Source organism: Ptychodera flava, chromosome 16, assembly GCF_041260155.1.
Source record: "Ptychodera flava strain L36383 chromosome 16, AS_Pfla_20210202, whole genome shotgun sequence".
NCBI lineage: Eukaryota > Metazoa > Hemichordata > Enteropneusta > Ptychoderidae > Ptychodera > Ptychodera flava.
Genome location: NC_091943.1, coordinates 17,694,667 through 17,719,340, shown reverse-complemented (window position 1 = coordinate 17,719,340; position 24,674 = coordinate 17,694,667). Strand labels below are relative to the sequence as shown.

The window sequence follows — 24,674 nt, the reverse complement described above, 5'->3', positions numbered from 1 at the left end:
TTGGGTTACCCCAGGGACCTGTATACCAAATAACAAAGCTGTCTGACCAGCGGTTATGAAGAAGAAGATTTTTTACCAAAAACACCTTTTTTGGCATTAATTTGCCTATTTTCAACAATATCAAAAAATTAAAAAAATAGTTTCTCAAAATCGTATTTTCATCTACACAACAAATATCAAATCAGTAAGTACTGCGGTTCTCAAGATATTTGAGTGGACGGACGCCTCACAAACGGACATACATACATACATACATACATACATACATACATACATACATACATACAGACTGACGCCGGACGGATACCCATCCCAATAGCTTCTATAGACTATAGTCTATAGTAGCTAAAAAATTATTTTTCAAACATATAAAAGTGCACAAAAGGGGAAGAATCTAAACTTTCATGAAACAAAAGACGCTAAGGGGGGTACGTGAATAATTTGTTGAAATTAGTAGACAGATAAATGACTCACCGGTATTCCGCGGTCACCTCTCGCACCTGGTGGGCCCATAACACCTCTGTCACCCTATTAAAGAAACAAAAACAGAAATACAACAAAGAAACTCAGTGTAGCTGGAGAAAACGGGGCCAATTCTTCATTATGAAAGGAATGGTTTTCCCAAAGGGACCTTCCACCGCTCTTTTTGAGGTAATTGAACCCACTAACATCATGCTAATTAAATTTGTAGATTATTCAGTGTCAGTCACGGCTTCATCTGAGTCTTGCAGAAACTTCTTTGAGTAAAATTGTCCTTTGCATGCTCTAAAACTGTATGAACACTTACTCATGAACTTGAAGTGATACAAACCTTTGACCAATTTGAGAATATAATACTTTTTTTTCTTACACTTGACTTTCAGTCACATGTAACATATCATTTATAGTGTTGCAGCCAGCAATTTTAAACCAGGGGACACAATGTCTCACAACTGTTTATTTTTGAGGACATTTTGCACATTTAGGGGACAACATGCATCAGTTGTTAATCAAATTTTGTATTATTTCATTTTAAATTAGATTCACAAAATAAAGTTCTACCAGGACCTCGTCGCTATGCTTTAATTTCAGGCAATTGTAACAGCCGAGGGAGTATACCAAATCGACCCTCAAATCATACAGAGCTCAGTTGGACTACAAGTCCAGTGCAGCGTTTTAGTTCCTTTTAATCACAGCTTCAAAAGTATGCAAACATAAGCCTCAAAATGATCATGCAAAACAAAGGCCATCATCCTCTGTAACAGATAAATGTATTACTTGCAGACTACACCCATTGAACAGAGTCGACTCATGAGCGCGCATGATGAGGTGACCCGCAGTGCGCGACAATGCGGGACAATGGGTTCCGTTTTGGGGACACTGTTGCAAGGGTGTGTCCTGCCTGCAACACTGCATGTATATATAAACTCACCTTGGTACCATCTCTTCCCTTTATGCCTCTGATTCCTGGTTCACCTCGAGGGCCCTGTGTTTTGAAAGTTTTTACAATATTACTGTTGTGTCCAATCTCATGGTAATAATGTATGTTCAGCACAGCCAACTCAAAAGCTACCTGGCATCAGCTTTATTGATGATGTTACAATTTCATGTCAATTGCACAAAACTCTCTTGGCTGGCAATGATATCTGAAAACAGCCATTCATAAACCTATAGCTGTCAGTCTATGGTCAACATCACTTTTAATACACATACAGTATACAATGTAAGCCTGGCCCAATGCAAATGGAGCCCAATGCAAATGGGGGAAAAAGGCTACTTGCTGTAATATGTGGTCCAGTCAATTTATATCACTAAAAGATGAGTCAAAAAGTGCCGACACAAAGTTACTATATTATGAGCCCTCTAACTCTGGTTTGTCACTGGTAATGCTGACGTAAGAATTACAAAGAGGATGCAATTTTTTGACCATTCACTTTTTTATGTGACATAAAAAGTGGTGGGTGCATACTATGACTGAAATTACATCTTACAAGAAAATGGTTAAAGACCATTGAAACCATAGTTATATGATTAACCCTTTGAGTTCCAAAGTTGAATTTTGTTGCCTTAAAAAATATAATCTATACAATATTTTTCAGATCAAGACAATTTTTCTCCAGATTTTTCCCAACATTTTGGTCAAAAACTGTAGCTAATGTAAAGCTGTGTCCATTTGCTCAAAAATTATCATAATAAAATTACAAAAAAATCATGAAAATTGGTAAAATGTTGCATGAGAATTTTGGAGCGAAAAATTACAGCACTCAATGGAGTTTTGATATGCTCTGTAAAAAGGCCATATCAAATGCCTGTTCCATAACATCAACTGTTTCTAGTTGCCCAACCACTATGCCCACTGTGGATGTCTCTACATGTTTATTTTAAGACTTTTAAAGGGACTGCCACAATATATCTCATGTTTGACAAATGTATATTTGCACAGGCTACAAGAAACATATTGGAGATAGTGCCCCATGCTTGTGCCAGCTTTGGAAGAAAGATAACCACATTGCATGAAAATGGTCACTACTTGGCCCATGTGACGTCCCAGTCACAAATGTGAGATGTATAATAATATGGTTATTAAGAAAATTCCACAAAGAATGCACTTGCATAATAGCTCCATTCATCCACTTAGATTGGGGAAATTTTCTGCGCTAATACCGTACATGTATCCTTGTGCACACTTTCCGGTGTTTTCATAACAGCCCAATATTCCTTTTAACATTCCACTTACTTGTGGGCCAGGAAAACCTTGATGTCCAGGAATTCCTGGCTCACCTGGGCTGCCTTCAGGTCCTGTTTTTCCAAAGAGACCTGCTGAACCTCTTACACCAGGAGAACCTGGATGACCATGTTGTCCAGGATATCCTGGAACACCCTGAAATAAAATGTTTTAAAAAGTTATCAAATTTGTTTTTTAAAGCTTCCTTGATTATCAAAAAAAATTGAGTAAGCTTCATTAAGCTTGACCAAGTTACAGCATATTCACAAGATATTTTTGATAGATCATGGCCAATGTAAGCTTCATGTCACAGTATACTTGCAAGATGCTTTCACAGCATTTCAATAAAACTGAACATAAGGAACTTCTATACATCACTGCATACATGTATGATTGAATGATTTAACAGCACCTTGGCCACATATTTACATCTTATGCTTGATTGCCTAACATATAATATGTAATAGCGTTGATCGCGATTTCGGATTTGTTACTAAATATAGCTGCACACGCGCGACTTTCGGACAAATATGCTGAAATTCAGACAAACTTTGTTGTAGTATGCGCGGCTGCTGTTGCAGCTTGTAGTCTCAGTCATCAATTCATACGAATAAGTGTGACGCTAAATAGCCATTCTAACACTCGCAGGTTTTATTTTCGTCGTTTATGTGCAAAATGCAGAGAAATGTTTATTTATGCATATTAATGAAGAGAACAGTGACGTCATTTGCGATCAGCGCTATTATGTACAATAAATTCACCAATGAGGATTTTTTTCAAATTGACTCATACTGAGTCTCTATCAAGACAGAATATTAGTTAGCCTAAAACTGTGCATCATCAAAGTACAATCACACAGCTAGCTTCTAGCTACATGGATATGTAAGACTGTGGATGTAAATCAGAGAATCCTTTTCTCAAGTAGGCTGTAATTTTGGAAGGGTCAGACAATCTGACGATCGAGACTGCTGACCCAAAATGAAAGAATGTTGACATACTGGTGGACCTTGAACTCCTTTCACTCCTTTGTCACCAGTTGCCCCTGGTAGACCCTGTCAAAATCAAAACAACACATATGCCTTTGAACAAGATGACCACATGACATTCTCTGCTCACTATGCTTTAAATAATTTTCTTTTTGGGAGGTGGGCCTTCTGACCCACATTGCTTATTGCTTATTACAATTCACACACTGTGTACAGGCCTTGATTGTGTTGCGATACTAATGGACATGTACAAATGTGTTATTGTGCATTGTATTGATGTAATGATTAAAAAAACTGATTGAAAAGTCAGTGAAACGGAGCTAGACAAGGAAACCTTTGTCATGCCATGGTGGCCAGGCAGCCATATTGGATCACACCACTAATCAAATTTGTATGACTTTGTCGGCTGAGGCATACTATTTTTGTACCAAAGAGAATGAAATTAATCAAGGCATGGTGTAGATGGGACTCTAAACAGATGCACTGACAGGTGGAGGCCAATGTATTAAACTTCTGTAGACCTCGTCCTGCAGCGAAAAACCAGGGGAGTCATAATACTGTAGGATAACATGCAAAAAGTATATGGAGGCAAAAAGACATCTCTAATTGTTTTGAAAGTGGCATTTAGCGTAAGTGAAAATGCATGAAAAGAGCAATTTTGTTGAATATGTACACTTATCATTCTGTTTATTTAGTTAACAAGTCTAACTTTTCATGGCCATATCACTGTATGAACAGATGGTGCTGAAAAGTAGACATTACCAAATATTGCTTAACAGGCATTTTTGAATACTGCAAAAGTCAAATGTTGAATGAAACAAGTGTCTGTCTTTTTTGTCTACTCACATACATGCCCATCACTCCAATGACGCCTGCTTCACCAGTTTGGCCTCGGTAGCCCTGAAAAATACAACAGACAGAAAGGAATACGTTACTACATGGCAATGACAAAGTTTTCTTTCAGGTTTAGCACTCATGTGTAGGACAAGATGTAACTTTTGATGATATTTTTCTTATTATTTGTTTGTTAGTATAACTTCTACTTTTTATAAATATGTTGCAATAGAACCGGGGGTGAAAGGGTTAAGGTAGCATGCACCTTGAAGAGAAAGACTTAAACTTTTTTGCAAACTTCCCTTGATGAAACTTTCAACTATTCTCTTATCAAATTGAGAATAAAAATCAGGGGTCACTTTACAAAGTTCGATACCAGGGAAAAACGTTACTTAACAATCAGCGATATCTGAAATTCAAAATGGCCGTCATCTCTGTGTTAACTCTATGGGGAAAAGAAAATTTTGGATTTTCTAAAAGCTAAGATGGTGACAATGTTTTAAAATGAGACCCACAAGTGGTACTGAGATCACAAAAAGAATTGGACAGTAAAAATTTGAGAATCTGAATATCTGTCCCTTAGGTGCATTTATCTTAATTTTGATACTACAATGAAGATCTACCTTAGGTCCTTTAGGTCCATATGGACCTTGTGGGCCCCTTTGTCCAGCCTTTCCTGGCAGTCCCTTTGGACCTGCATGTCCCCTTGAGCCAGGTGGTCCAACTTCCCCTGGTGGTCCAGGCATACCAGATGACCCAGAATAACCCTCATATCCCTGAATTAAATAAATGAGGACAAGTCAATAATTATAAACAAGATAAAAACAAGATGTAGCTCTGGTCGGTTTTTATGAAAACAGCCATAACAGAATTACTGCATAGCAACCTGAAATTAAATAAAAAGATACATGGCTAGAGAAAATTCTATTTTTCTTTGACACATAATTTGGTCAAATAGGTATCGTCCCATTGCATGGGAAGAATGAACTATCTCAAGATATGCATTCTGATATGTAATGCAGTAAAAACTACTGATTGTAGTATTTGCTTATAGCATAATGAACTTTGCACTGAACTTTGGCCAAATTTGTAATTTCTAATGCCAGATAATAAGGAAGTGATTATGATCATAAAATTAACAGGCTAATACAACAAAAAGATAAATATTGACTTTCAAAGCTCTAAGACTATTGATTAAAGAAAAGTTTTGAATAAAAAAGAGAAAACTAGCCATAAATATTTGTACAAGCAAATTTCACCATCATTATGCAAATTTCACTATCATTACTAGTTTCCCTAGTTTGTAGTCAGTTGACTTTACCATCAAAAGCAAAAGACCTTTAACAAAGCTTGGTGGTATTATGGCTGTTGTCCATAGAACATGTTTTATCCTATATTGAATTATCGTTGTTGGGCTTTCTTTATCTGCCATTGCTGGGAATAAGTTCTCAGTGAACAGAAGAGGTTTTGCGAGACATGGGATACACGTCATAATTTGAATTGTGTCTTCCCAAGCTCAATATCCTGATATAATTCACATCACCATTGGTATATTCACCGGATTGAAATGCTGGATAGAATTCTACTTATTGTTCAACACAGATAGACAACCATGGTATCAGAAGTGAAATGATTTCACCATACAGACAGATAGAAAGATGAGGAACTCAAACAGAAGCAAGTTAAATCAGTCTGAAAACACTGTGACTACGCATATTGTACACTTTTGTCTTTCAAAACACATTGAAATGCAACAAAACAAAACATTCATCAATATTCTGGATGGAAATTATTATCAAAAGACGTAGCCATTCACCACAAATTCACCCCAATATTCTGCAGCTGTTTTGGTCATTCAACATAGTCTTTTGGTATACATATACTTGGTGTATCATGAGTTAGTCACTACAAAGTCAAACAAACCAGACAGAAATAAATTATTACAACAAATTATTCCGGGAAGAAAGAAATTGTTCTTACAGGTGGTCCTGGCGGTCCGGGAGGTCCCTGTTTTCCTTTCAATCCCTTAAAACCCTGTAATTGAAAAAAGGGTGCAAACACTTTTAGGTTTGTCAGCGATAAAATGAACCAAATTTGCAAATTATGGAGGACTGGAGTACCGTTCTTGTTCAGCGACTGTTCAGTTTCAGTGATGAGGTTATCAAAGACCATGCTTCCTGCAGAGACATAAACTATTGTCAGAAGGTCTGCTCTTTGCAAGATCTCTGGAGATTTCGATAGTTTATCTTACAGATTAATTTCAAACAATTGGAAACAAGCTGCACTGTTTATGGCTGTGCTGCACAGTTCAAGAGTCTGTGCTGTTTAAAGCACCATCAGCTCAAACTTTTATGTGTCTTCCTATATTCATGCTCTCATCATGAAAGACTGTTTCTTGTTTGGAAAGAGTTCCTTAAAGCCCCAATAGCTGCAAATGTTTAATAAACCGATCTCAAAATATCCTTAGTTTTCCAAGAGTTTTCTTTGAATTCGACCCATTAAAGACTAAAAAAGTGTATAACACTGTCATGCATGAGTGTCAAAAGTGGCATGTAAATTCAAACGTTTTAACATCATTTTAGATTTCCTGCCATTTTTAAAAACTAATCATATGACAGAGAAAATAAAGATTACAACAACAAAATGTTGACCATCGTGTATTGTGCATTCAAGTACAAGGGATCATGCTTGTTTCTGGTATAATCACGATGTGTATGTGTAGGAAATACTGATTTTTGTATTTTCCAGTGGGGGCGCCATTTTATGGGTGCGGCACCCATTTATTATTAAGCCTGTTAAAACGTGTAGGCATGGTCCAAATCAGCCAGCAGTGATACTTCAATACACGTCCTTCAGTTAGCACATTTACACGAACCAACTTTGGTTTGAAAATATAATTATGAAAATAATGCAAAAAATGGGGCATTAAGGTCAGGGCCCTACCCCCAAATTTTTTTCTTAGGTACTAAGGATATACCACTCTAAAGTATGCTAACCCTAAAACTAAGCCTAACCCTAATTCTAAACCCCTCCAAAAGTTGTATTTGATGTGCTTCTTCCAAGGAAAGTCTGCGATTAAAAGTGCTTTCTAGGTATGGAGGCCTAAAGAAACTCTTGCCCCTATTTCTACTTTCCAATTCCTGTTCAAATTTCCAGTGTTAAGCTTTTTTAATAGCCTGTATGCATGTAGTGTAAGCTCGAGTCCCTTTTTCAATAATAAAATTGTGTATATAATGCAGGATTAATCCATTCTACTTCTGTCAGCAAACTGAAAGAAAACATTGGCAATATAATAAGTTTTCTTGAACAAATATAATGAAAATATTATCAAAATTATCAAAATTATTGTCGGTGTAACTATAGAACAACCTTCAAGTGGTGCAGATGATGAATACTGCTTCAGTGCTTGTTTTGTTCATGTCTTGCAAGATATTGTACTGATAGTCTATTTGCTGGTACCTAAGTGTGTTTTAAAGGACTTTGGCGAAGCAAAACATCACAGATGCAATAGATTGATTACTTCAATACATTCGTGAAGAATGATATAAAATACCCAGAGAGTTAAAATCCTTTCTCACAGGTAGAAGTGGAAACTGTTCAATAGTTCCTGTGATATTTTAGGAAACATCTTTTCTTTATTCATTTCCTTTTCTCATATGCATTCACACAACTTACATGTAGTTACGGTATTATCTTAAATACAATGTGGATGGGCAAATGAATACACAAATTGAATACTAAACAGTAAATATTTCTCATGTGGCATAGGCAACTGATTATGTTGCAATTAAGTTAATACAGAAATTGAAGTGAGATACCTTGAAAAATTTTAAGCAGTACTTTTTTGTAACATCTATACAGAAAGTAAGAAGATATCTCACCATGTGACCTTGTATTCCAGAATAGCCTTGCCTGCCTTCCTTTCCTTTGTCACCTTTCTCACCAAGTGGACCAGACAAACCATATGGTCCGGCATCTCCCTTATTATGACAAAAAAATTGGAAAAACGTCAGTTAGATATTGCACTACTAATATTCAAGAAGCAGTTTCCATCACCTGTTGTTCTTACTTGAGAAGCAAGATAGGCTGTAATGAGACCAAAAGGTCATCTACTTTTGAAAAGAAAGGTGTACAAAGAGCGCCCTCATGCTATGGAAAGTTAGAAAGCTCTTCATATTTTTGAAAAGTTGTTCTAAAAAACATGTAAAGAAACCTACTTGAATACCCGGAAGACCTTTTTCACCATCAACACCCTTTAGGCCTGTTATACCCTGGATGAAGAAATATAAACAATTATTTGTTTGACACCTTGTGGTAAAAGTACACACAATGGGTCATTTTCTAGGACAAAGTCCCCAGCTTTTCAAATTGTTATTTGTGTTGCATGTGAGTAACTATTCATGTTGTTCTGCTGATTAAAACATGCTAAATTGCCAGTCTTCAGATCTCTACTCCCTCTGTACTTGTAGACATAAACATAAAATAAATGCTTTGATAACATACTTCATGGCCAATGACCAACTTGGCGATGAATTCTGGTCAGGACTGAAAATTAGCATCTAACAATAATGTTTGACATGGGCACATGTACAACTTGTTGAACAAGTATTTTGATGTGATTTTGGGGGTAGAGAACAGGAAGTTGTGTTCATCTGTGAACAACAGTGATTGAAAATATGGCAAAAGTTACAGTAGAATGACCCTCATCTCAAATGTTCACTCAAATTCTCATCAGGAAGTACATGCACCACCCTAAAGTATGTCTCATGGGGATTCAAATCCTTGTAACTTTTTGCATTATATGCACATGAGGTAAAATTGTAAAAATGGATTGACGATGCTTAAATTTTTCATCACTACTAACAGCTCCTAATGAATTCAAACGTGCACAGAAGATTTAAGCCTTTACTATTAACTGAACTTTGCTCATACATATTTGTCTCCAATAGATATTAATGACTTGTCACACGTTGGACGAAAATACTTTTAATTTGTAGCATTTACCCGTGAACCTGGTGGTCCTGCCACACCTCGGTCACCTTTCAGACCAGGGGAGCCTTTGTTTCCATGCATTCCAGGGTAGCCACGAGGTCCAGGAAGGCCGGGCAGTCCCTGAAGAAAAATGTACACATTTCTCATTGTCTTTCCAGAATACCACATTAATCTAGTCCGGAATCTTGTCAGATAATTTTCCATTTGATTAATTGTGGATTTGGGGGCCAGGATTAAATTTGAAAGTCAGCAGAAGACATTAAAATATTTTCATCAGCGTTTACTGGTCTGAGTATTTCAAACAGAGTCAAAGTAAGATCATGGTACTCTTCATGACAGGTACCAATCAAATTTATTCATACTAGCATTCAAAATGATCTGCACATCTGTGTGATCTCCACACAGTAATAATCTATTTTGACATGTCAGTTTTCCATTAACTCTGAGACAGATATTTGCACTCTCAAATTTTTTACAATTCTTTTCCGATCCACCACTCATGGGACTCATTTTAAAGCTCTTGGAGTAAGAAAATTAGCTGATCTCAGTTACAGTTTGTTAAGAAAATAGCTGCTTGCGTGAGCAATGGGACACTTCTGCTTGAATCCAGACAAAATGCCATCATTATTGCATACATGACTGTTGTTGCATTTTGAAGTCTGGGCCATTAATATGCCTTTTTATGCTTTTTATTGTAACAGAAGTAGTTGCCTATAACGTTCTGTTTACATCATTCACAACCGTAAATTAAAATTTTCACACAAATATTCAGTTTTGCATGTCAATGAGAGAACAATGACGTCAACAGCAAACAGCCCAATTGTACCCACTGTTTGGTAGTTACTGGGTGAAGATTTAAGATGAGGTCTGTATGTACTCACAATGGGTCCCATCTTTCCTTCATCTCCCTTGGTGCCTTGTTCTCCTTTTTCACCTGGAAGTCCAAACAAACCTATTGGTCCTCGCTTACCAAGTTTTCCCTGCCAACAAAATATATCATGAACGTCGGTTACCTACAGAGTGTTGGACTCATATTGATGGTCTACTAGGCTAACTGACAATTGAGATCCTCTAACGTATTTGACAGGGAGTGATTTTTTGAATATTTTACAAGTTCTTTGAGCAGAATCTTCAAATGCATACTGTACTTCTTGATCTGTATTTTGTTCTGAACTATGGTTCAGGGTGATATTAATCTAGCGGTAAAGGCTAGAGCGTCAGTTATAAACTTCAATAAAACTATTAAAACATGAAAGAAGTCAACATTCTCTGTGGAATAAAGAAAACTAGACATTTGGGGTCATAAGCATTGCAGAGTTATAGCCCATTGAAACTTCTGAAAAACTGACCAAATAAGAGGAAGTTGGGGAGTCCTTAGTGTATTAACTATGGTAGAGGTCCCCTAGCTTTTAAAAAATGTTTGAAAAGGGAAAGTCATTTTTTACTGTTTTTTAGGAAAGTTTGACAAGGCAGTGCTTGCATTCAGAATGCGTGACTGCTATTATAAATGCATTTTTAGATTCTTTGAGTGTCAAAGAAGTGTAAAAAGTGAGATTAACCAAAAAGACTGCTCTTTGACTTCAAAAGAGGGGTGCAGATATGGCTTGTTTTCAACAAATTTTGACAGAATAACAGTTTTCCTACATAATTTTATACCAATTAAATCCAACCTTTGAAATGAGATATGGACATGGAATTTTTACAGCCTATTAACAAGGTTACAGATAAGATTTGTACGGCACAATTTTCCTATATTTGAAGTACTTTTTGAAAAATCACATTTTGAAATTTGAAAGAATTTTTCATAATTTTTGATATGTAAACCATGTAAAATCATGAAAACAAATTTTCTTTACAAATCCTGCCGTACAAATCTTACAATTAATAGTGTCAACATATTTATAACTAATTTGGTAATATTAATTTATTATTAAATTTAAAGATGTAAAAAAATATGAAACATAGGGCCAAAGTCCCTGAAGCTACTATAGACATGGATACAAAATTAAGTATTTCCTTACTGTATGAAATTATCTCACTAAGGTCATCCTACGGACAAGTAAACTAAATATTAAAGCTGTCTGACCAGCGGTTTTGAAAGAACAAGCAACTCAACAGTTGACAGAGCTCTGTTGAGTTATGGAGAGAATAACCTTTTGTGACACATGTATTGATGAAGAAGGTGGATATCTTTGATTAACATTGTGAGTTCTGTTTAATAAGTTGAGACTGTACGTACTCAGAGAAAGCACACTGAAGAGACAAAGGTTTGAAACTTAAGAAGTTCAAGGTCATCAAAAGCATTATAAGGAATCATGTTACACTTTCATTGCACTGTTTACACAGATTGCATAATTGCTATAAATAGCACATGAGGAATCTTTATACAGCCCAGCTTTACCATAAAAACCCTATCACTTTGACCACTCTTTTAATTGACCACTCTATTTTTTTCCTCAAAAAGTAATTTTATTTTATCCTTACCAAGTCAACCATAAATGGAAATTAGAACTTTCTCTATCTCTATCTCTATCTCTATTGACTATTTTGAGCAATTCTTTTAGATAACATACAGGGCACAATAAATGACGGTTCAGAATATGTCAAAGTTGGGATTCAGGAAAGTTGCCTTTACATGTTTTAATCCTCCAAGATGGTAAGCATTTCACTATGAACTGTCAAAAAAAGTTGAACTTTCTGATAATTCTACACTAAAATTATTTTGGCTTTGATGATTTCCTAATAATTCAATTATTTAAAATCAAATTAATTATTTTTTTCTGGGTGAATTGATAGGGTTTATACAGTACAAGAATTACATACAATGTAAGTCAAATTTTGACCAAAAATGACAAAAAAATTCCTTAAAAATACAGATTTGCATATTTCATCACAATTTGAACAAGTCTAAGTTGGTTACTGGGTACCTAGGGACCTGTATACCAAATAACAAAGCTGTCTGACCAGCGGTTATGAAGAAGAAGATTTTTTACCAAAAACACCTTTTTTGGCATTAATTTGCCTATTTTCAACAATATCAAAAAATCAAAAAAAAACAGTTTCTCAAAATCATATTTTTCATCTACACAACAAATATCAAATCAGTAAGTACTGCGGTTCTCAAGATATTTGAGTGGACGGACGCCTCACAAACGGACATACATACATACATACATACATACATACATACATACAGACTGACGACGGACGCACATAGGGCCAAAGTCCCTGAAGCTACTATAGACATGGATACAAAATTAAGTATTTCCTGACTCTATGTAATTATCTCAATAAGGTCATCCTAGGGACATGTAAACCAAATATTAAAGCTGTCTGACCAGCGGTTTGAAAAAACAAGCGACTCAACAGTTGACAGAATAACCTTTTGTGACACATGTATTGATGAAGAAGGTGGATATCTTTGATAGCTCATTCCAGGATGACCTGACCAAAAATGGAAAAAAAATTCCGTAAAAATACAGATTTGCATATTTCAACAGACTACCGGTATATTAGTCTATAATAGCAAATAAACGAGAGTTAATTACATTCTAATTAAAGTAAACAAGACTTGCTTAAATCAAGATTTACGTCATAAAAAAACAGCATATCTGTCAGGTTATAAAGAATCTTGAGCTGGTTATCTTTTAATATCAGTATTTTCATTCTATTAACCAAGCACATTTTAACTTTCAAATTAACATTGTAAGTAAGTTCTGTTGAATAAGTTGAGACTGTACGTACTCAGAGAAAGCACACTGAAGAGAGAAATGTTTGAAACTTAAGAAGTTCAAGGTCATCAAAAGCATCATAAGGAATCATGTTACACTTTCATTGCACTGTTTACACAGATTGCATAATTGCTATAAATAGCACATTAGGAATCTTACAGCCCAGCTTTACCGTAAAAACCCTACCACTTTGACCACTCTTTTAATTGACCACTCTATTTTTTCCTCAAAAAGTAATCTTATTTTATCCTTACCAAGTCAACCATAAATGGAAATTAGAACTTTCTCTATCTCTATTTATTTGACCACCCTATCATGACAAACTATTATGAACAATTTCTTTTAGATAACATAAATGGTGGTTCAGAATATATCAAAGTTGGGATTCAGGAAAGTTGCCTTTACATGTTTTAATCCTCAATTCACTATGAACTGTCAAAAAAAGTTGAACTTTCTGATAATTCTACACTAAAATTATTTTGGATTTGATGATTTCCTAATTAATTCAATTATTTAAAAACATATCAATATTTTTTTCTGGGTGAATTGATAGGGTTTATACAGTACAAGAATTACATACAATGTAAGTCAAACTTTAACCAAAAATGACAAAAAATTCCTTAAAATACACATTTGCATATTTCATCACAATTTGAACAAATCTAAGTTGGGTTATCCTTAGGGACCTGTATACCAAATAACAAAGCTGTCTGACCAGCGGTTATGAAGAAGAAGATTTTTTACCAAAAACACCTTTTTTGGCATTAATTTGCCTATTTTCAACAATATCAAAAAATTAAAAAAAAAACAGTTTCTCAAAATCATATTTTTCATCTACACAACAAATATCAAATCAGTAAGTACTGCGGTTCTCAAGATATTTGAGTGGACGGACGCCTCACAAACGGACTACATACATACATACATACATACATACATACATACATACAGACTGACGCCGGACGCCGGACGGATACCCATCCCAATAGCTTCTATAGACTATAGTCTATAGTAGCTAAAAATATGAAAAATTAAATTTTAATATTGATTGGTGTCATATTTCAAAATCATGGCTACAAATATACAATTTTTATATTCTTTGGAGAAAGTATTAACTAAGGGAGTTATCCTGAAAATTTGAACTAAATATCTTGATTCTAACACTTGAAACTTGACATTAACTCTGAGAAAAGAATTGGTGCAAAAATAGCCTTTACCGTGATATTAATCATACTTTGAACCAAAATGCTCTCCTCCACAATCGTTCTAGCTTGCATTGGGTGTCACACGAATAAATACTGTGAATCAAGTAAGATTTTCAGTGACAATCATGTACTCTGATGATATGCTGTTGTAACTGAAATGACATTGTGTAAAGTTATTGGTAACATTTATTAATTTTTAACACTCAGGGCCCTGTTCTGCCTGCCATTAGAATCAGTCCCTTTCAGCATGCATGTCATATTGAAATTAATTTACTGTCAAATGTCATCCCAAATGACTTTAGAGAATCAGTATATCATCCACACTAAAAAGCATCTGTACAGTAAATGATAACATTGGGCGCCACCATGGGTATTAATCATAACCATTCAAATATGATTTGTTCTTGGTCTATTTCAGTAAAGATGCAAAACAGTGGAGTAATGAAATCTGCTGAACTGCTTATGCCACTGAAGGCTTATGGGCATTATCCATATTGATTTCGAAACTTTCAAGCTCTTTCTACACAGATTTGATCTACAGAATTAACAAAACTGTAGTATATGCTGCCAGTGTAACTTTTGAAGACATATCTCTGATATCAACACATTGTTCATTGTACAAGGATTGGTAAACTTTCATTTGGCATGAAGACACAACTTATTGACTTGTTCACCCCACTTCCCTATAACTAGGTCCACTCCAACCATTGATAGCAATGGGTCTGGGCAAAACCATGGCGGTCATGAGGGTTAAATTACACAACAATCACAAAGTTGGGTCTGTACCATCGATTTTTCTGAACAAATGCATTAACTGGTCACAGAGTTTACAACATGTGTTGAGTAAATGGTGTGAGTATGATGAATAAGGAGAAATATCCAACGGACCTTCCTACCTTGGGTCCACTTGGTCCAGGGTATCCAAGGTTGCCTTTGCTTCCTTCAGGGCCATTGTCACCTTTGTCACCACTCTTTCCATTTGTACCCGGCAAACCCTGTCAGGGGCAAGAAAGGATATGTAAGACTTGGTCAACAGTCAATCAATCATCGGGTCCACATACCAGTACTCGAAATCAATAAAAATTCACAGACTTTCAAGGACTTTTTCGGCAATTTATCCAACATACTATTTTTCCGACATCATTTGTGCAATACATCATTTTAATTTGTCATTTTACATATCCTTTCTATGATATCACCACTGATAATCTTGTCATTTTTGAAAATTGTGGGTGAATTATAAAGTTTCCTGGACTTTCAAGAACTAAACTTCATGGACTTTTCCAGGACATAAATTTCAAGGATTTTTCCCTTGGGGTACAGACCCTGCAATCACTTGTTCACTTTATCAAAAAACTCTATCATTGAGCTAAATGAAATGAACACAAGAAATTGATTTATACATGACTTGGGAAGATTCAAGAAGTGGAACAGCCACAAACTGATGAAGAAGCTGAAAACCAAAAATGAAAAAACCCAGTCTCATACTTAACAAAATTTAACCTGAACTTTTACCGGAAGAAAGGTTTTATCTACCTTACAGAGTCACAATAAAAGTACAAGTCCTTTTGTCATGATACATAACATAATAATAATGAAAACATCTTCAAGTTGGAGAATTGGTATACCAAATGTCAAAGCAAAGAATTAGCTTAATTTCTTCAAAGAAAATTTCCTTAAGTTCTTAAAAGAAAATTTCTCTTTATATTCAGGGTCCATACTCTCAAAGTCACTTAAAATTTGATGACTTTCAAGGACTTTTTCAGAAATTTTCAAGGAATTTTAGGTCCAAAATGCCATTTTTCAAGATCTAATTTTTACAGTATATCATTGTATATATCATTTTACATTCCATTTTTATGATATAACAACTGATCATCTTGTCATTTTTGGAAATTGTGGGCAGATTATCAATTTTTCTGGACTTTCCAGGGCTTCCTTTTGTTTTCAAGGACTTTTAAAGGACTTTTCTGGAGGCTTTAAAATTCAAGGATTTTCAAGGAGTGTACAGACCCTATACATTTGAATAAGAATCCCCTTAACCCTCTGAGTGCTGTAATTTTTCCCACCAAACGTTAGTGCAACATTTTAACAATTTTTATGGATTTTTCTGTAATTTTTTGATAATTTTGGACCAAATGGACACTATATTTTATAAGCTACAATTTTTAATCAAAATTTCTGCAAAAAAACTGAAAACAAATTGACTGAGATATATTTTATGAAGACAACAAAAATTCACTGTGGCGCTAAAAGGATTAACAGGCTTGGCCATGTTAAGTCAAAGAGAAGGGACAGCAGCTTTTAATTCTTTCAAACTATTTGCAATTGTAGCACACTTCCAGCTTAGGAACACCCAAAAGTCAGTGCAAATTTTGTATCCAACTTTGATAAGAGGGCTGTATAGCCATATGTCAAGCTTTTTGATGCTCTATCCTGCCTTCAAAAGCTACCTCTTGACACCAAAACCTTGTCATGTCATACTGGAAGGGGGGATTTGACATTGCAGTATTGTGAGTAAGGAAGTGCACGAGATATGTTACTTTTCTCACTTTACGGTCTATTAGTTAAGGTACTGCCTGGGATCATAATGCTGTCAATACCTGAGGCTGACACACCAAGTCACTGGTTATTAGCATCATGCACTTAAATTGTTTATTACAAAACAGCAACCATGGAGACTAAACTCTCCGCCTTTCATTAACTCTACTTTTTCTAGAAAATGTGAGGTTTTCCACCAGATGAGTATAAGAGGCAGCTCTTTTCAAAGAGCTATCAACAGATTATGTATGCAGGGTGGAATTTTTGCCATCATTGCCAACAACACTTACTGGTAGACCTTCTGGCCCTGCCTTGCCCGGTCTTCCTACTCCACCTGGCGGTCCCTACAAACAAAAGTCCAAACTTCTTCTCCATTACAAAGAAAAATAACTTGCACACCAGTGACAGTAATTATAAGCAGTTTATCTCCAATACAATGAGATCAATAATTTCAACATAAATATCTATTAGTATGATTTTGTAGTTTGTATGTATCGTCATGTAGTTCTGCATATTGACAATATGCAAATAGAAAACAATGTGTACTGTGATATTAATGTAATTACTTTAAAGGGGCAAAAGTAGCACATGGCAACTTTGCATTATGAAGAAAGGGTGATGCCATGATGATAACAGGATATAACAGAGTTTTTGAAGCTTGGTTTGGGTAGTACATGATATCATTATGCCCATATTTGGATATAATGAATATTGATGAGGTACTGCCCCATTCACGTAGATTCATTAAAGAACATCACGCAATTTACATTCTGTAATCAATTTTTAGAAGAATATATTACCTTGTGCACATGTGTAATTAAGTGGTAGTTTTCTACAGATTGCAAAATAAGTTGAAAGACAAACATATAGACAAATAAAGAGGAAATGGTGGCAGTTTTTGTCTGATGACAAAGATATGAAAACTTGCCTTTCTCCCTTTTGCACCTCTTGGACCAGGTGTGGTACCATTATCACCTGGTTTACCATCCTCACCAAGAGGACCTGGCAGCCCTGGCATTCCTATGAGACCCTAAAACAAATTACATTGATGTATATGAATACACCAACAGTTTCAGTAACGTTTGGATGCTTCTTGACGTTTGACCAGAAGAAGCTTGATGGAGAGGAATTGCCTGTGTGCTTTCTAATATTGACCTAAATTTTATTTTGAGCAGAGATGAGATTATTAAAGGGGAAGTTCACCAAGGATGATTTTTACTTAATATACCATATGCTAGCTTTTGGGTCATTTATTCCAGAAAAGCCATTTTCATCATTTATAACTCGTGCGATTTTTTACAAGAACTGATAAGAATAGTGGCGGATGTTACATTAGAGGGCCTCATCAACTCAGCGTATTTTGAATCATGGGAAACAAACTTGGCGCTTTTTTCATGTGACATGGCAGGGACCATCTTCCAATAGGTACGGCATTGTCCACTCACTCACAGGCTGTGCATATTTGCATAACATAAACAACAATTATGCAAATATGCACATCCTGCTGTGAATGTGAATAACAATACCATACTCATCGGAGATGGTCCTTGCCATATCTGCTATATCATGTGATGAAAGCACCAAGCTTGGCACTTTTTTCAGCCTTGGTGAACTTCCCCTTTAAATTAAAAAATGTCAAAACATTTTATTTTGTGATAGTAAAGAAAGATGAGTTTGCAATCTAAAATTTTGGACTTACTTCTATTCCTTTACTTCCAATTGGTCCTAGGTCACCAGGCATTCCCTGACAGTTGGAAAAGATGAAATTACCAATGAAATACACTTAAAGGCATACAGTCACCTGAACTCTAAATATGCCCATAGATGGTCAAAGGGGTGTTCCTTGGTATTCAAAATGCCTGTGTGAGGGCACTGTTTTTAAAAATTGGCCACCCGCTTAAAATTTGTGATGGTTAAATTTTCTCTTTCCATGGTAACTGTGGCAAAATTGGAACAGGTGACAGTATACCTTTAATAATCTACATAACAATTGGATGTTCTGAGTGTTACTGTCATCAGATGTTACATACCGGAAATTATGAATGTACCTGGGTGCAGTATCTACGTGACACTAATACTGTAAATATCTTTGTTTGAATTCTACAATTTCCATATCAGTATGGCAGACAGATATTGAAGATTTTTGCATTCAAACAAAGTTCAGAATTCCCAGAACTTCTAGTGACTGCATTGTATTGAAATCACAAATTTTCTTTTACTTGTTCAGCTTGCTTTCAGTCTGTTATACTGGTTTTTCTCCATATAGATAGAGCATTATGTTACGTGCAGAGAAAACGAACAAAAGGGTGAACTCAGCAGTTAACGTTTAAACAAAATTTATTACGAAAATAAAACTAATTGCTAAGTTAGGGATAGAATACAAGCTTTAAAGTGTACAGACTACTTATCTCAGCTGGACGGCAAAGCTCCAGTCTCAGAGTTGTAACAGTCAGTCGGATGAATGAACAGTCCTTTGGTTTGCAGGCTTGAAGCTACACAAAGTCCACAGTATAAATCCAGCGTTGACAGTGAAGGTCTTGAAAAGTCTTGAGAATGACTACTGCTGGAGTTTATAGTAACACACAAGAGACACGATCCCAAAAGTCTGACTGGAAGCTGGCACGTCCCTTTTATAAAGGCATGTAAGAACAATCTAGAACTTTTATTGACATGCTAATTACTGTTCTAAAATTATCTCTCTTACACAGCTAATCAACTTTCCAGAACATTCCAAACATGACTAATTGAATTCAAGGTTGTGAGGTCATCAAGGGCAGTGACCTTGAGAATGTTCTAGACTAATTGAACTCAGGTCATGATGAGTGTGGGGGAAATGACCTACATAACACACCCCTCTTCAAAAAAAGAAAATTTTTCAAAGAAAAATCTTTCTTTTACAAATGTAATCTTGAAAAGGATTTAAGTACTCAAATTTTGTTTTACTCTAAAGTAAAGTTTCTTGAAAGTGAACAACAATAAACTCTAAATACGAGAGAGACAGTCTGCAATTAAATTGTCTCTGCCTTTGATATGTCTAATGTCTAGATTAAACTCCTGTAACATTAAACTCCATCTTAGCAATCTCTGATTTTTGCCTTTAAATTTCTGCAGAAAAACAAGAGGGTTGTGATCAATATAAACCACTATTGGCTGATTTGAAGAAGTAACATAAACTTCAAAATGCTGTAAAGCTAATATCAAAGATAAACACTCTTTTCAATTGTAGAGTAGTTTCTCTGGGATTAGTTTCTCTGGGATTTGTTAAATTTGCTAAATTTGTTAAAAATAGCAAACAGGATGATCGGTCCCATGACTATCCTCTTGCAATTTGGTATTGGAAAACTTGAAATGGCACTGAATTTGGCATAAAGTATGCATGGCAAAGTCCGGTTATTTGTATTGAGTTCTATAAAGTCATTGTTCGGCAAATACTTGGCTTCCTCCTGGAGATATTCCGCTTTCGCAGGATTCAGTCTGTCTCGATGTTGTTCCATTGAATTACTGTCGCAGACATCTTCGTTGTGATAGATGATGTTTGTCCTTGTTGGAATGTCTGGGAACAAATGTTCATGGATTGGTTCTTTCAGCTGTTGTTGTGTTCTGGCTGGAGGTGTGCCAACTTTGTAGACTCCAGCTTCTCCAGGATTTCTGAGTTCTGAAGCTTGACCGAGCCCAGCTTTGAGTTTAGAGTATTTTCACTCAAGTCAGTTTCAGTATCACTATCTTCATAATGGCCAGAACTGACTGTACTGACAGGCTTTGTTTTAGTAGGATTATCCCTATCCAAATATGGCTTAAGCATATTTATGTGACATAGCTGTTTTTGTTTTCGCCTGTCAGGTGTTATTATGATGTAATTTAAATCACTCAATTTCTTATCAATTAGATATGGCCCAAAGTAACGAGCATGGAGTGGTTTGCCAGGAACCGGAAGTAGAACAAGAACTTTTTGACCTGGTTCAAACTTCCGTTTTGAGGTGCTTTTATCATATTTGGTTTTCATTGACTGCTGAGATGACTCAAGATTTTCTCTGGCTAATTCACATGCTTTAGAGAGTTTTGTACGAAAATCTGACACATATTGCAAAATATTCAGACAATCATCATCGTCTGATAGGAATTTCTCTTTAACGAGCTTAAGTGGGCCACGGACTGTATGTCCAAATACAAGCTCAAATGGGCTAAAACCAAGAGACTCCTGAATTGACTCTCTAACAGCAAAGAGCAAAAAATGAATTCCTTCATCCCACTGCTTCTCTGTGTCAAAACAGTAGGTCCTAATCATGTTTTTCAAAGTTTGATGAAATCGCTCAAGAGCACCCTGACTTTCTGGATGATAGGCGGATGACCTATACTGTTTAATGCCTAGCTGATCCATTACTTGTTGAAAAATTCCAGACATAAAGTTGGAGCCTTGATCGGACTGGACCATTTAGGGAGGCCGAATAAAGTGAAAAATTTGACTAAAGCTCTCACTATAGTCTTTGTCTTTATATTTCTCAGTGGTATGGCTTCTGGGAACCGAGTTGATGTACACATAATTGTCAGCATGTACTCATTTCCTGATCTTGTTTTTGGTAGGGGCCCAACACAGTCTATTAGTATCCTACTAAATGGTTCTTGAAATGCAGGAATTGGCTGTAAAGGGGCCTTTGGAATGGTCTGATTTGGCTTTCCTACCATTTGACATGTGTGACAAGTTTTACAGAAATGTGCTACATCCTGCCTGAGATTAGGCCAATAAAAGTGACTGAGAATTTTATGATAAGTTTTCCTTACTCCCAAATGACCAGCCCAGGGGGTTTCATGGGCCAGGCGCAATATTTCAGCACGGTAGGGCTTTGGAACCACACTTTGATGTTATATAGCCCAATCGTCATCAACAAAGACAACTGGAGGTTTCCATTTACGCATGAGAATACCAGACTTTGTACAATAACACACACAGCTATCTGAAGTTTTACCTTCATCATCTACCCTGTCAAACAAAGACAAAATATCTGGGTCTTTGTGTTGTTCTGCAATGAGATTTGATCTAGAAAATGTCTGACTTTGGTCAGCAGTTTTACTGGAAGTTGCAAATCCACGAGGGATAACGGAATGATCCGTGTCAAACACCTGACTGAGAAAGGTGTCATTTAAGTCAACATCTGTGACATTATTTTTGAGAGTATTTTGATTCTCGGAAGTTTTCTTTGACATGGCTCGAGTAATAGCACATGAAGGAAATAAATCGGGTATCTCTTGTTCAATTGGCTCTGGATCCTGATCTAAAGTAGGATTATCAGTCACAAGTGGATTAGTAATGACCTTGTCCCCAGCAAGGTCGTTTCCAAGAAGAAGGTGAATCCCTTCAAAGGCAAAAAAGGCCTAATACCTAAAGTCACAGGTCCAGAAACAAAGTCCGAAGACAAATAGACATTATGGAGAGGAACAGGAATATAGTCATTGCAATCTACCCCCTTAATAAGAACTTTAGAACCTGAAAATGACTTTTCAGAAAACGGCAGGGTATCTGCCAACAAAAGAGACTGGGAAGCCCCGGTATCTCTTAAAATTTTGACAGGGTAGCGGAAGAAAAATCACTAGAAAGTGATATAAAACCATCATGAATAAATGGTTCGAAAATACCCATAATGCTATCTTGAGAAGAATTGACCTTGACCTCATTAATTGGGGATAAGAGGGGTTTAACCTCAGACAATGTGTTACACACATTATTAGACTCTAATTGAGTTGATGAAGAAATAAAGCCGGTTGGCTTAGATCCACTTTGACCACTTTGACCTTCACGTTTTCTTTTCAATTTGAAACACTCTGACATTAAATGGCCGTCTTTCTTACAATAATTACAAGAAAGTGTACCAAACTGTTTGTCAGAAGGAGATTGAGACTTGGGATCTGATGATGTGGGAGTGTTACTTGAACTCTGTGAACTGTTGTCATTTGTTTTCCTACTCTCCTTTGAAAAATTCTTGGATGAAAAGGAGGAGTTAAATTTACCTGCATTGTTTCTGTAGGAAAGGACTGGGATGGTTTGATGAGAAGTGAAGATTTGTGAGTCAATGAATAATCATCGGCCAAACGTGCAGCAACCTCCAATGTATTTGCCTTTTGTTCATTGATAAACGTCTTGATGTCACTCCGGATGCACCTTTAAATTCCTCAATCAAAACAAGTTGTCGTAATTTGTCATAATTCTGACTGACCTTTTCAGAAGAACACCAACGATCAAACAGTTGTTCTTTGTTCGAGCAAATTCAACATAAGTTTGATCCTTCACCTTCTCACAATCCCTAAATTTCTGACGGTAAGCTTCAGGCACCAACTCATAGCCCTTGAGAATTAATTCCTTCACAGAATCATAATCTGAAGCCTGCTCTACTGACAACTGAATGTAAATTTCTCTGGCTTTACCCACCAAAGCACTCTGCAAAAGCATAGACCAGGACTCCTTAGGCCAATTCAGACTCTGAGCAATTTTTCAAAATGGAGGAAATATTTATCAACATCCTTTCTTGGAAAGGGGGAACTAACCTGAAATGCTTAGTGATGTCAAACTTGTCTGAAGGGAAGAATTTTCCTGACTGTCCAAGCTCTAAACGTTTTATTTCTACCTGCAATCGCTGTTCTTCTAATCGCAATTCTTTTTCTTTCTGTCTTTCTTCCATTTCTAACTTTTCACGTGCCAAATCTGCCTGTATTTCTAACTCTAATTTTCTGAGTTCAAAGGAAGACTCAGGTTCATAATCTTTTAAGGCAGACTCCTCAAAATGGCCTGCATTAACTAAATGTTTTGCAATCTTGAACTGTATTTCTCCCTTGCGCATAGATCTTTTGACATCTACTTTAAGGAAATTTGCCAGTGCTATGAGGTTGTCTTTTCTGAGGGAATTAAATGTGTCCTGATCAAGGTCATCCATAAATTCGTCTGGTTTAAATTCCGCCATGATTGAATTTCGCTGAGTTCACAGTATACAGTAGTTTTGAAAAGGCTGTCAAAATGTTGTCAAACGGCTCAAAATATTCGTCTCCCGGACGAGCCCCCAATTTTGTTACGTGCAGAGAAAACGAACAAAAGGGTGAACTCAGCAGTTAACGTTTAAACAAAATTTATTACGAAAATAAAACTAATTGCTAAGTTAGGGATAGAATACAAGCTTTAAAGTGTACAGACTACTTATCTCAGCTGGGACGGCAAAGCTCCAGTCTCAGAGTTGTAACAGTCAGTCGGATGAATGAACAGTCCTTTGGTTGCAGGCTTGAAGCTACACAAAGTCCACAGTATAAATCCAGCGTTGACAGTGAAGGTCTTGAAAAGTCTTGAGAATGACTACTGCTGGAGTTTTAGTAACACACAAGAGACACGATCCCAAAAGTCTGACTGGAAGCTGTGCACGTCCCTTTTATAAAGGCATGTAAGAACAATCTAGAACTTTTATTGACATGCTAATTACTGTTCTAAAATTATCTCTCTTACACAGCTAATCAACTTTCCAGAACATTCCAAACATGACTAATTGAATTCAAGGTTGTGAGGTCATCAAGGCAGTGACCTTGAGAATGTTCTAGACTAATTGAACTCAGGTCATGATGAGTGTGGGGAAATGACCTACATAACAATTAACAGTACCCATAACAGGAGACAAAGACTTGTTAGTTTTTTTTTCAATGCTCCAGG

General features: G+C 36.1%; 1 protein-coding gene across 11 annotated transcripts in view; it reads right to left on the bottom strand.

Annotated features, from left to right (window-relative positions):
* Positions 1-24,674, bottom strand: part of LOC139114168 (collagen alpha-2(I) chain-like) — a 151,451-nt gene that overhangs the window by 34,070 nt on the left and 92,707 nt on the right. For all 11 annotated transcript variants that reach the window (XR_011547813.1, XM_070675738.1, XM_070675741.1 and 8 more), the window contains 15 exons: positions 18,693-18,737; positions 17,922-18,023; positions 17,284-17,337; positions 15,349-15,447; positions 10,398-10,496; positions 9,529-9,636; positions 8,742-8,795; positions 8,406-8,504; positions 6,505-6,558; positions 5,148-5,300; positions 4,537-4,590; positions 3,703-3,756; positions 2,717-2,860; positions 1,412-1,465; positions 475-528 (listed from right to left, as the gene is read on the bottom strand). Coding sequence is in view for 10 of the 11 variants with exons in the window: in XM_070675738.1 (XP_070531839.1) it covers positions 475-528; positions 1,412-1,465; positions 2,717-2,860; positions 3,703-3,756; positions 4,537-4,590; positions 5,148-5,300; positions 6,505-6,558; positions 8,406-8,504; positions 8,742-8,795; positions 9,529-9,636; positions 10,398-10,496; positions 15,349-15,447; positions 17,284-17,337; positions 17,922-18,023; positions 18,693-18,737 (1,227 nt within the window). In the remaining variant the exon portion in view is untranslated. The remainder of the gene's footprint in view (positions 1-474; positions 529-1,411; positions 1,466-2,716; positions 2,861-3,702; positions 3,757-4,536; positions 4,591-5,147; positions 5,301-6,504; positions 6,559-8,405; positions 8,505-8,741; positions 8,796-9,528; positions 9,637-10,397; positions 10,497-15,348; positions 15,448-17,283; positions 17,338-17,921; positions 18,024-18,692; positions 18,738-24,674) is intronic.